Source organism: Mus musculus, chromosome 11, assembly GCF_000001635.26.
Source record: "Mus musculus strain C57BL/6J chromosome 11, GRCm38.p6 C57BL/6J".
NCBI lineage: Eukaryota > Metazoa > Chordata > Mammalia > Rodentia > Muridae > Mus > Mus musculus.
The window spans coordinates 59824224-59838093 of NC_000077.6; the positions used below are offsets into that span (position 1 = coordinate 59824224).

The 13870-nt window shown below is 41.0% G+C and overlaps 1 protein-coding gene and 1 pseudogene across 6 annotated transcripts in view; both read right to left on the reverse strand.

Moving 5' to 3' along the window:
• The window catches only part of Cops3 (COP9 signalosome subunit 3), a 30451-nt gene that overhangs the window by 6429 nt on the left and 10152 nt on the right, over nt 1–13870 (reverse strand). For 4 of the 6 annotated variants that reach the window (XR_003949446.1, XM_030246026.1, XM_030246025.1 and 1 more), the window contains 7 exons: nt 12668–12797; nt 8809–8921; nt 8661–8710; nt 5924–6016; nt 3623–3802; nt 2067–2207; nt 52–225 (listed from right to left, as the gene is read on the reverse strand). Coding sequence is in view for 5 of the 6 variants with exons in the window: in NM_011991.1 (NP_036121.1) it covers nt 52–225; nt 2067–2207; nt 3623–3802; nt 5924–6016; nt 8661–8710; nt 8809–8921; nt 12668–12797 (881 nt within the window). In the remaining variant the exon portion in view is untranslated. Of the gene's footprint in view, nt 1–51; nt 226–2066; nt 2208–3622; nt 3803–5923; nt 6085–8660; nt 8711–8808; nt 8922–12667; nt 12798–13870 lie in introns of all 6 variants that reach the window. The other 2 variants (XM_030246027.1, XM_006533383.4) reach the window with 1 other exon arrangement.
• Nucleotides 2602–2742, reverse strand: Gm51946 (annotated as a pseudogene).

The following is a 13870-nucleotide window of genomic DNA, read 5'->3' on the forward strand; positions in this document are numbered from 1 at the left end:
ACACCAGGTCCAAGAAGAGCCAGAGCAGCCACGGGGCAGCACGTGCCTCACCTTTGTCAGCCTCTGAATGTTCTTCTTATAAAGAGACGACAGGCACTGCTTCACCAGGCCCATGTTGTTGTCTCGAGTGAAGGTCTCGCTGTGCTTGCTCACCAGGTTCCGCAGCTCAGACGGGTTGTTGGTTGAATAAACTTGTGCTAACTCATGGTAAGCATTGCTGAGAGGCTAAATGTTTAGGGTGAGAAAACAAAACAAAACAAAAAAATTATAGCAGTGTACTTTCAGAAAATACATCGCATATTACCATAAAGCTACACTTTACCCAACACAAATCCTGGTTTTTAAGACCAATGACAGAAGCTCACTATCAAGTAATTTATTATCAATAATTCAGTGAAGACACACATCTTTTCTCTATCAGTGGTTCTGGTTGTTTTGTACTGGTAAGTTAAACGAGAAAAATGAAGGCAAAATCTTCATTATTGCCAACTGCCCCTGCTTCTGCTTCTTCATTAAGGATCTGGAGAGGGAGCCGAATGACTGTGAGAAAGTCGGAGCACTACCATCAAGCAGAAACTGACTCAAACACACCTTGAGTAGTCTTGTTCCGAACATCCACATTACTGGGACTTACTAACTCTCAGGAGCAGTGCCTAAGCTATGAAGACAATCACTCTACAAAGGCATTCCTCCTCCAGCAGGCCTACTATCTGCTCAGGAGACACTAGAACAACTCAGTAGCTTTCTATGGCTTTCTGCATATGGCTGCCCTAAACCGATCCCACCCATCACTTTCCCACAGGGCACTTTTAGCTGCCTTCCTCCTCACGAGGGGACATGGCAGTCAAGAGTCTTGAAAGTCACAAGGGGCTCTCAGGCAAAGTGTAGGTGGCCATCTGTCAACAAACAACAAGATACAAGACTTACATCCCTAAAATAATGACCGTCTTTTTGTTTTTTTTTCTTGAGACAGGGTCTCTCTGTGGAGCACCAGCTATCCTGGAACTCACTCTGTAGACCAGGCTGGCTTCAAACTCACGGAGATCTGCCTGCCTCTGCCTCTTTAGTACTAGAGATAAAGATGTTCACCACTGCAACGGGGCCTTACAATTATTCAACTCAAAAAGAAACATCAGAATTTAAGGTATTTACCTATTTTTGCAGTGCTGGGGACTGAACCTAGGGTCTTGAGCACACTAGGCCTGTGCTATGACCCCAGCCAACATATATTATCCAAATACCAGAGGTCCATCATCTTTTCTTCCTCAAGACAGCTTTTTTCTGTGTAGCCCTGGCTGTTCTGGAATTTGCTCTGTAGTCTTGGCTGGCCTTGAACTCAGATTCACCTGCCTCTGCTTCTCTGATGCTGCTGCTGATGCTGCTACCACTGCTGCCGCCACCACCACCTGGCTTCACTCCCTTGTTTTCAGACATGGAACGTCTCACCAGGCCTGGGAGTCACCGCAGGTCAGTTAGCCACAGCATCCACTTGTTTCACCTTGCTCAACTTTTCACAAGGGTTCTAGGAACCAAACTCAAGCAAGCACTATAGCAACTCAGCCCTCTCTATATGCACTTAAAACAAAAACAAAAAATGAAAACACAAAAACAAATAAATCTCATTGTTTTGTTTTTTAAACGTTGTCTCAAAGTTTGGCTGCCAGGGGAACTGGAATAAGACAGTAGTTAAGTAGAACTTCAGTAAGACAGCCCAACATTTGAATAAGTTAAAGTTCAATCAAATCAGAACTGTTTTCAGTATTTTGACTAAAATATAATAAAGAAATACAACTTGTAACTCCAGCCCCTGCAATAGCTCAAACACCTGCTGTCTGGAACCGGGCTCCTGAGACCAACTACTAAGGAAACAATGTACACAGACTAGAACAGAGCCCCTAGTGTGGACTCCTGGACTCCCCTCAGACAATCCATACACATTTGCTAGTCAGAAGTTGCCGGGGAGCTAAGTCACCATAAAATAAAATTGAAAGGCTATATTGTCACAATGTCTTTATATACAAATTAATACAGAATGTAAGAAAATCAGTTTTATTTTTAAAACTTACCTTAATAAATCTACCCACTATTTGAGAGGTGTATTTAGGCAGCTGTTGTACTTTGCCAAGTAATATCAAAGACACTAGAATATACTTTTTATATGATTCCAACATGATATGGCTGACGGCCATGGCAGGAGTAGTTATAGCCTGAGTAAAAGAAGATGGAGCAGTGTCAAGAATTAAATGTCCATTATCATTAAGATGTTTTATTACATCTATTTATTTACAGTGTGTGGGCACCTGTGTATACACTAGTGAATATTTGGAGTCAAGGAACACATCTGTGGGAGTGCTGTCTCTTTTCATTATTTATTTATTTATTTAAACAATTTTTTTATTAGTTTCTTCATTTACAATTCAAATGCTATCCCAAAAGTCCCTTATATCCTCCCCCTGGCCTGCTCCCCAACCCACCCATCTCTTTTCATTAGGCAAATTTATAGGATCAAACTCCAGTCAGGAGGTTGGGCAAGTGCCTTTACCTGTTGAGCCATTATTTTTTATAAGATTAAAACAAACAAACAAACAAACAAACAAATGAACGAGGGAGGTTGTGAACAGTCCTCTGCTACTACAAATTATGCAGCCAAGTTTCCTGCTGCTAGGGAAACTTTGGAGGTCAGCTTATCCAAAGTGCAATGGAGAAAACCAGTGATCATGTATCTCCCCTCCAGCTAAACTTCTAACACTGTTGTTTATTTTTGAGATAGACACAGCCTACGGCTGTCCTGGAACTTAAGAAGTACCTACTGAGCTCCTGAGAATGTCAGCATTCGTGGCTTGTGGCAGCTTTATTGAAATATAACTCAGAGTACAAAATTTTTACCTTTAAAGTATATAACTTGGTGGTTTCCACTACATTTACTGGGTTGCAATACTATTATCATTACCTAATCCAGAACATCTCAATCCCTCAAAAAGACACGTCCATTCACGAGCAATCATTGTTTACTTTTTTTCCTCAGAACCACACTCTACTTTCTGTCTCTGGACTTGTCTGTTCTGGACAATTGTATAAAAGGTATCATAAATATGTGACCCTTTGCGGGTGACTTCTTTAACAAGGGTTTCAATTCTGAGGTCATTACCTCCCCCTTTATATGGCTGAAAATGATCCCACTGTGTGGACATACATTATCTATTCTAGGATAATGTATGATAATTATTCTATATAATAATGTTGATAATTATTCTAGGTTAGTCCTACTTTTTGGTTCTACATGATTTTATGTGGACAGTGTTTTTTATTTCTCTTGAATATATTTTTAGGAGTAAAATTTCTAGGCCACATGCTTAATACTGTAATTGTTTGTGTTTGTTTTTTGGGGTTGGTATTTAACCCAGGACCCTGAACAAGTAAGGTAAACACTCTTTCACTAAACTGTACCCCCAAATCTTGAGTTTTATCTTAAGCACTAAACTCTTTTCCAAAGTGACTTTTTTTTTTCATTTTGCAACCCATGTGCAATCAGCTGTCCTAATATGTATGAACCAGTAACACTCGCTGACTGTTTGGATCACACAAGTTCAAAACCACACCACAACTTTAGAAATCTAATTACCTGCTCATAAAAGTACAGCGCTCTTTCAAAGTTCTTCAGCCCCGTATAGATCATTCCTCCATAATAGTAGTAGCACAGAAAGTGTTTTGCATCATAGGCTCCATTCTCTTTACAGATATCCATCATATCCACATCAAGATATGGAAGGGCAGGTTTAAAGCACTTCGCTAGTAAACAAAGCTATAAAGAAATTTGTATTGAATCATTATACATTTCACTATGGCAAGTTTTAGAAAAAAATTCAGATTCCAAAGTTTTAAGATAATACTGTTTTGTTTCACAGATGATTAGTAACATAAATATTAACATATTACTCCATTTTCTTAGCCATCTAGGGTTAAAGAACACTGCCTGCTGGGTGGAATCACTCACATCTGCAATCCTTGACACTCAGGCAGCTGAAGCAGGACTGCTGCAAATTCAAGACCAGCCTGGGCTACAGAGTGAGATTCTACTAAAAACTAAAAAGGATAAAAACTAACGCTAAGGTAGAGCAAACCACAGATGAACTGAAAATCAGAATTCCACCGACACAGTGCAGTACCCAGCCAACACCCGTGAGTTTCTGGATAAGTAAACAAGTGTCCACTTTCAGTTCACTGGCTCAGTGAAACAAAACCAGACAGTGTCAGGCAGGGTTTGATGCCTGTGTCCTGAGTCCCAGCAATGGGAGGCTGATTGACACAGGTAAACTCTGAATTCTAGACTGGCTTCCTTTTCAGAGCTGGTTCCAGAACAGTCAGGGCTACACAAAGAGACCCTCTATTAGGGGAAAAAAACAAAACAAAAATACAAATTAGACCAGGATTGTGAGATCAAAGTGAAGATTTTTTTTTTTTAATTAACTCTTTCTCAAACTGAAACTCAGGTAAATATATAAAAAAGTGTGCAAGTATAAAAAGCAGGCACACAAGCTAAGTGATGTATGTAACCCATACAACACTGATGTCTGCAGACTCACCCAATAGCCCATTTTTTAAAATTAGGTATAATGGCAGGGATTGGGATGAAAAGTGAATTAAAAAAAAAAAAGGTATAACCAGGCACTGTACTGTACACATGCCTTTAACCCCAGCATTTGGAGGCAGAGGCAGGCAGATCTCTGTGAGTTTGAGGCCAGACTGGTCTATCTGCATGAGTATCAGGACTGCTAGGGCTTAAGTAGAGAGGCCCTATCTCAAAACAAAACAACAAAAAAATAAACAACAATAATAATAATGAAGTAAAATAAAATTAAGTATATGCTATCGCTGTCAGAACAGCACTTTGAAAGATGAGTGATGTAAGAAAAAGGAACAGGTGTCCAAGGTAGTCTACACCATGAGACACTCCAGTCTAGCTCCTGTATGACCTACTCATATTACAGAATATGGTATAGCATAATACAGAGCAGACTCACCTCCAAGATGCATTAAACAGGAAAAAGTAAGACACATGAAAATTCACATACATTTATTGAGATTTGGGACTTGTGGACTTTTTTTTTTTAAAGAAAAGGTATGTACACACACACACACACAGACACCCTTGTATGTGCAAAGTATCCGTAGAAGAAATGCACAAGAAGTCCTATCACGGGTTTTCTCTGAAGAGAACTGCCTCTGGCAACAGTAAGGGAGACATCATCATATATCTCTGCTTTTGGACTTGGAACTCCTCAGCATAAGATAAACACGTGAATAATGTTTTTAGGTTTTTTTTTTCTTTTAATGATTTATTTTATGTATGTGAGTACACTATAGCTGTACAGATGGTTGTGAGCCTGCATGTGGTTGTTGCAAATTGAATTTTTAGGACCTCTGCTTGCTCTAGCCCAAAGATTTATTTTTTTATACATAAGTACACTGTAGCTAAATTCTGATACACCAGAAGAGGGAGTCAGAGCTCATCATGGGTGGTTGTGAGCGACCATGTGGTTGCTGGGATTTGAACTCAGGACCTTTGGAAGAGCAGTCAGTGAGCCATCTCACCAGTCCCGTGAATAATGTTTTTAGACATAAAAAGTTTTTATGATGATGTCTCCCTTACTGTTGCCAGAGGCAGTTCTCTTCAGAGAAAACCCATGCTAGTACTTCTTGTGCATTTCTTCTACGGATACTGTGTTTTTACTCTTAAGTTCCATGATTTATTTAACAGGAAATGACTTAAATTTCAAAAAAAAAAAAATGCTATGACCATTACAATGATCCCATTGTAAGCCCCACTCTATACACCTCAACCCCTACAGCACCACCCTCACCCATTATCTTGTTGGGCAAGCCCAGGAACAGCCTCACATCTCTGAGCATGTGAATCCCATACCTGGCAGAGATCGGCATGTACTGAGGTCAGTTGGTTGGTATTCATCTGCATCTTGTCTATGGCTTGCTTAAGGATGCCAATTCCTCGAAGGGGCTGTCAGAAATGACATCTCTTTCAGATAAGTTCTCAAAGTTGGCAGCACATTGGATCTTATGTTGTCACTTACAAATAAAAAACAACACTAATTGATAGGTTCCTTACATAGCAATAAGCTTTCCATACTATGTCAGGAAATGTCTGTGTCTACTCAGTCACAAAATGGTTTAATATGTTTCTTGGAATACTTAGATAATTTCAGTATCATACTTTAAGTCAAAACCTTTTTTCCTTTAAATGGCTATCACTAATAAACCGTATTGCTCTCTTGAGGCTAGAGAGATGGCTCAGTTGGTGAAGTGCTGCCATGTAAGAACCAGGATCTGAGTTCAGAGCCCATGGACAAGCAGATGTGGCAGTGTGCACCCAGCATTCCAGGACTCAAGAGCCAGAGACAGAGCATCTCTCCGGCCTGCTGGCTAGAGGGTCTGGACAACCAAAGAGCTCCAGGTTTGTCAGAGACTCTGTCTCAAAAACAAGGCAGAGAGTGAATGAAGAAGACACCCAATGTCAGCCTATGACCTCCACATACACTGCATGTGCACACACATGCACACAATGCATACAAAACTAGAGTACTTTCCTAATCGTTAAACAAAGAGAATTTCTCTGTATCATTTGCCACAAATTAGTGCTGTAGCTTAGAAGCTAAGCTTGTGGATGATGGTGCTGGCATGTTCACAGCAGAGTATTAGCCCGAAAGAGTAAATAGCCACTGAATCTATAACCACATTTCATAAACAAACCGTTTCCTGCCCCCAATTATAAACAACAGTACTCAGCCTCAAGTGAGGCCTAACTCTCTGAAGATCAGAAGATGAAGCTAGAAAATATCTACATAACTTTATAGCCTTTTCTTTTCTTTTTTTTTTGGTGGGAGGGGGCTAAGTTCTTGGAGATAAAGAGTTTCTCTGTGTAGCCCTGGCTGTCCTGGAACTCACTCTGTAGACCAGGCTGGGCTCCAGCTTATAGAGATCCACCTGTTTCTGCTTCCCAAATGTGCCACCACCTGGTTAAAAGCTCAATAGAGAAGAGGCTAGTAATAGCTCTCTTCTCAGTATTCAGGAAGAGACACAATAGTATCTCCCAACCCAACACAGGGTGTGATGGTTTGTATATGCTCGGCCCAGGGAATGGCACTATTAGAGGGTATGGCCCTGCTGGAGTAGGTGTAGCCTTCTTGGAATAAGTGTGTCACTGTGGACATAGGACCCTAGGCCTAGTTGCCTGGAAGTCAATATTCTGCTAGCAGCCTCAGATGAAGATGTAGAACTCTCAGCTCCTCCTGCATCACGACTGCCTAGACACTACCATGCTCCTGCTTTGATGATAATGGACTGAACCTCTGAACCTAGAAGCCAGCCCCAATTAAATGTTGTCCTTATAAGAGTTGCCTTGGTCATAGTGTCTGTTCACAGCAGTAAAACCCTAAGACACAGGGTATCATGTAGCCCAGTTTAATCTTGAACTAGACATGTAGCCAAGAATGACCTTGAACTCATAAACCTCCTGCCTCTATCTTCCAAGTGTTGTGATTACTCAGCCATATGTATATACACATACATATATGTGTGTGCATATATATATATGTTGTGCCTGCATGTATGTCTATGCACTAGATGGGGGCCTGATGCCCTCAGCCAGTGCTTTTAACCACTGAACCACCTCTTCAGCCCCACAGCTTTTAACCAAATTATTTAGCACTCCTAAAGAATAGAGACTCGCCAGGCGTTGGTGGCGCACCCCTTTAATCCCAGCACTCGGGAGGCAGAGGCAGGTGGATTTCTGAGTTCGAGGCCAGCCTGGTCTACAAAGTGAGTTCCAGGACAGCCAGGGCTATACAGAGAAACCTTGTCTTGAAAAACCAAAAAAAAAAAAAAAAGAATAGAGACTCTTTCTACTTTCAGCCTCCCTCCTTTCACTTCCCAATCAAAAAGAAACACACAAACCAGGTGACAGAGAACTAGAGTATCCACCTACACTCTGGACGTCTGCTTTCCTACAGAGAACAGCAATCATCTACTTAAGCACATCTGGCCAGGCTGATTTTGTTGAGCATTATCTCAACATCCATTTCCAGATGCTGACCATCTTCACTGTGGTCTACACAAGAATGTAGAAAGCACCCACTGAAGTATTTAGGCTGAGGAGAACATAGCCACAACCACTTTCCAACTGTGTGTGGGTGGGTGGGGTGACAAGTGCAGTGAAACACTGACACTGGAAGAATCTAAGTCAAGAGCACATAAGACATCATCACAGGATCCTTTCAGCATTTTGTAAGATAAAATCATCATAATTAAAAACTAACAGGAAAAAACAAGAAATAGCATCATTATAACACAAAGGCACTAGTAGTTTTTTAGTTTTTTTCTTCTTCCAGTGGAGGCATGGAACCAAGTACTTCACACATGCCAAGCAACTGCTCTACCACTGAGCCATACCTCTAGCCAGACTTGTAGTTTCAAAACAACCATCGCCACCAGTCACCTCCTGGAGGCCTAACATGTAGCCAAAGGCTGCTCAAGGAAGCACACATATTTATGTATTGGGATGCTGAGTACTAAACTGAGCCTTTTCTAGACTAGTTTGTGAGTCAAACACACATTGTAACAAAACTTGAATAACGAATATTTCTTACCTGTTTTCTTTCCACAAGTGCATTTGTTAGCTGATGGCAAAGCCCAGCAACTAGATGCAACAATAACAAAAACATTAACAAAATACTGAAGGTATAAACACTGCAAAGGCAAGTACATTCAGGAAAAGAAGAAATAGTATTGGCTTACACGTATCTGTTGCATATCGAATGTGCTCGCCATTACATGTACTGATGAAAAGCTGAACCTGTGAGAATAGTGTTTCGAAGTCAGGAACACTGGGCATTGAGAACTTCACAAACCTAGAATGGGGAGAAAAAGAATCAATAACCTTATATCTTATACAGTAAAGAATAGAAACAACTTAAATCTCACATCCATCCTGGCTCTGAAATTGACTGCCACAGGGCTGGAGTGATGGCTCAGTGGTTAAGAGCACTTGTTGCTCTTGAAAAAGACCTGGGTTAATTCCCAGCACCTACATGGTGGCTTATAACTGTAATTTTTAGAGAGATTTGATACAATCTTTTGATCTCCACAAGAACCAAGTACACATGCGGTACACATACATACAGACAGCCAAAACACTCAGACACAATAAAAATATCTTTTTTTTAAAATCAAGTATCAGAGTCCATCAAATTTTCCTGGCCTGTTTCTATCTCCCCCCACCCCTTTACAGTACAAAACAAAGATATAAATAGAGGTTAAGGAAAATACGCTTGAAAGAGGACAACTTTCAGAATAAAAAAACTTCTGTTTTTTGAGACAGAGTCTCTTTACATAGCCCTGTGTGTCTAGAACTTACTTATGTAGACCAGGCTGGCCTGGAACTCATAAAGACCTTGCCTGCCTCTGCCTCCCAAATACCTGGATTAAAGGTGTGCATTAGCTGCCCAGCTGCTGCTGCTGCTGCTTCTTTAAGCCCAGTGTGGTCAGGACATTTATTCTTCAATTAAGAATCAGTTGCCTAGGGCTGGTGAAGTGCTCACCAGATAAGGCATACACAGCCAAGCCGGGCAACCTGAGTTTAGTCCCCAAAAGTAACATTTTGGAAGGAAACCAACTCTAGCAAGTTGTCCTCTAACCTCTATACATGTGGGACATGTGTGCGTCTCCATATACAAACAAAATAAACATTTCTAAAAAGAAGAATCTGCTGTTTTTCCTGTTTGGGGTAGAATGTACTCAAATAAAGCAAAGAGAATGGGGTGTGGTGGGAGGCTAAGCAAGGCAGCAGCTTAGGTTCAAGATGCTGTGGCCAGGTGGATTTCTACCTGGAATACCCAAAGAACTAGCTGACAGCCAGAGGAGGGGCAGATATAACAGGGAGCACTCAGATGACCCATCCTGACTGAAGGGCAGCCAGCCACCAGCTGACATGAGACACTTTCAGGAGGGCTTGCAGAGAATCTCAGGAGAGAAAGCTGCCACACTAGAGCACTGCATTAAAGCAAATGTTGTGATCTTTTTTTTTTTTAAATAGAATGTCTTTTTCCTTTCTTTCTTTTTTTAAAAGAATTATTTTATGCATGTGAGTACACTGTTGCACCAGAAGAAGGCATCAGATCCCATTATAGATGGTTGTGAGCCACCATGTGGTTGCTGGGAATTGAACTCAGGACCTCTGGAAAAGCAATCCAGTGTTCTTAACCAGTGAGCCATCTCTCTAGCCCTGTTGTGATCTTTTAAAACAATTACTGAAATTAATTTCAAGAAAAATGATGGATTCACTTCCATCTTTTAGTTTGCCTACTTTCATCTACACCAGCAGTTCTCAACCTGTGGGTGTATACCCTTTGGCAAACCTCTGTCTCCAAAAATATTATGATTCATAATAATAGCAAAATTATAGTTATGAAGTAGCAAGGAAAATAACTTTATGGTTGAGAGTCACCGCAACACAAGGACCTGTATTAAGGGTTGCAGCATCATCAGGACAGTTGAGGACAGCTAATCAACACAGCACTGCTAACAATGTCACTTTCTACTTTGTAATTATGAACATGTGCCAGAAACAATTTCACAACAGTCAACAAAGCACTGTGATTTATATCTGAAAAAGCAGCAGTACAGGGCTCCACATTCTGTAAGTGAAAGAACATGGATTGAAACGAGCCTTCAAGCTGGGCATTGGTGGTGCATGCCTTTAATCCCAGCACTCAGGAGGCAGAGATAGGCGAATTTCTAAGTTTGAGGCCAGCCTGGTCTACAGAGTGAGTTCCAGGACAGCCAGGGATACACAGAGAAACCCGGTCTCGAAAAACCAAAAAAAAAAAAAGAAACGAGGCTTCAGACACAGGTTCTTTCATGCAATATTTGTACATAACTAACACTCAATGGTAAGACACTATATAGTACCAAATGTTTTCATGGCTGCAGGCATTAGCACTAGGGAGGCTAAGGCAGGAAGACGGTGAGCCCAGGACTGGCCTGTGTAGAATACTGAAATCCAGTCTCAGAGGGAAAAAAGAAAAGCTTTCTGAGCTAGGGAGCAGGCTCAGAGGGTAAGGGTGCTTACGGCCAAGGGTGATGACTTGAGGTTGATCCCTGAAACCCACACGGTAGCAAGGAAACAATTCCCACAAGTTGTCTCTGACCTCTGCATGTAGATGTAGACACACACAAATAAACACATGTAAAAAGTATGTCTTCACATACATCCCATGTGACATATATGAAAATGTGTATATGTGTATACTATCTGCTCTTTCATATCAGTAAGAAAAAAATACACCTTCCTCTCAGAATTGCCAGTGTGACTAGGGCCAGATGTTTATTATTTTAAATGCCATGACAACATCCCCATTTATACACTCCAACAAAACAAATTCTCTTGAGACATTGTTACAAGAACTCCAGTTACAAGAGATTTGAAAATCTGTGCCAGGCTATAAGAAGATACATGACTAACTGTAGTCCACCATACCCTACTACATTATATTACATTTTTGCTTTCTAAGTTAGAAAACATTGCTAAGCCTCTGGATCACATTAACATAATATTGAGACAAATGCAAGTTATAATGCCTAGCTTTTTTTAAAGGAAATTTTCAAGGAGCAAGATGGCTCAGAGACTAAGAACACCACTGTTCTTACAAAGGACTTAGTTCAGTTCCCAGCACCAATGTCAGGTGGCTCACAGCTGCCTGTAACTTCAGCTCCTCTTCTGTCCTCTAAGGGCACCCCACAACACAAACACACAAATTAAAAAAAATATTTTAAACCAGCCTGGTTCAGGACAGCCAGGGCTACAAAGAGAAACCCTGTCTTAAAAATCAACAAGGGCTGGAGAGGTGATTCAGTGGTTAAGAGCACTGACTGCTCTACCAGAGGTTCTGAGTTCAATTTCCAGCAACCACATGGTGGCTCACAACCATCTGTAATGAGATCTGATGCCCTCTTCTGGTGTGTCTGAAGACAACTATAGTGTACTTATATATACATAAAATAAATAAATCTTTAAAAAAAAAAAACAACAAAAATTTCAAAAATTCAAATTTGTACATACATAAATGAATGAAAATGATAAATTTGCAAGCTGGATCATTCACTCTGAAGTTAAGAGAACTTGTTCCTCTTGCAGAGAGCCTGGGTTAGGACCCAGTACACATATGGTGGCTCACAACCACTCATAACTCCAGTTTCAGGGGAATCCAACACCCTCTTCTGACTTTTGAACACACCAGAAATGCATGTGGTATACATGAATACATGCAAGCAAAATACTCATACACATGAAATACACATAAACCTTTCAAAAAATTATAAAACTGGTGTCATGTGTAGTAGTGTACACCTTTAATCCCAGCACTCAGAGGCAGAGGCAGGTGGATCTCTTTAGTTTGAGGTCAACCTGGTCTACAAAGTGAGTTCCACGACAGTCAGGGAGCCAGGCTACAGAGAGATCCTGTCTCCAAACAAACAAAAGACATGGAACTGAACACAATATAATAGTAAGCTGCGATTTGCTGGAGCATATGCGCACACTAGAAAACACAGACTGTAATAAGCACAAACCTACAAAAGAAAAGAAAATGTCCCTTACAGAACAGCAAGGACACCCAAAGAGTGTTCTTGAACATCTAAAGCCCCAAGCACAGTGTCCAGATGGGACAAGTTCTTCGCAAGGAGTTCTCCACTCTTGTTGATGAGTTCACAAAGCTGAGTCATTTGCCCTGCAAAACAGAACACTAGCATTCAGTTAGGGTAATAACTAAAGAACACTAACCAGACTTCCTTCTCAAATGCTTGGATGATTTGTTATGTCTTCCTCTGAGACTAGGATGAGAACAAACAACTTGCCCCTGCCTCAAAGCTAGTCAGAGGAAACACAAGACCTCCCAATCCCCTCTGGGCTCCAGAAAGCGCCTGCAGTTCCTAAAGCCAGAAGTCTACATATCACTGTCACTGTCTTTCTCAGAACCAAACAGGACTTACATTATGCCATAAGTTCCTCAGCTCCACTCCTCTCCCTTTCACGTCTTAATTCCGAACATTATCACTTCTTGTATGGACTACTTGGCATATCTTCTAAATGGTATATATGTTTATTCCAAATTCTACTTCTTATTATGCAAACTCAATCAAATTACACTCTAGGCTTTAATAAATCCAAACACCCCAGCTCAGTGTCCAGAGCCAACTTAATAACTGGTTTCTACTGACTCACCTCCCGGTCATTCATCAACTTGGGCTCTTCTCTCTGCCCTCGCCATAATTTCATTCCCCACGACTCACTATCCACCTACTCTGTGCCCTCAATGTACTACAAGAGACTGTGGTGACCAGGTAACTCAAAGTGAATCCACGTGTAAGGGTCTACTGAGCAGCTAAGCAACAGCTCCTTGGACTGACTAGCCTCCAAACTGCTAAAAAAAAAAAAAAAAAGGGGCTGGTGAGATGGCTCAGCGGGTAAGAGCACCCGACTGTTCTTCTGAAGGTCCTGAGTTCAATTCCCAGCAACCACATGGTGGCTCACAACCATCCCTAACAAGATCTGACGCCCTCTTCTGGAGTGTCTGAAGACAGCTACAGTGTACTTACATATAATAAATAAATAAATCTTTAAAAAAAAAAAAAAAAAAAAAAAAAGTTCCACTTAATGGCATTATAGTGTGGCTAGGAGAAAAGACAGGTGGGTCTCTGTAAATTCCAGGCCAGCAGGATTACACAGTGAGACCCTACCTCCAAAGCAAACAAAAACCAAGTGCATGTTTACAGACAATCTACAAAACTAAAGAGAACCCTC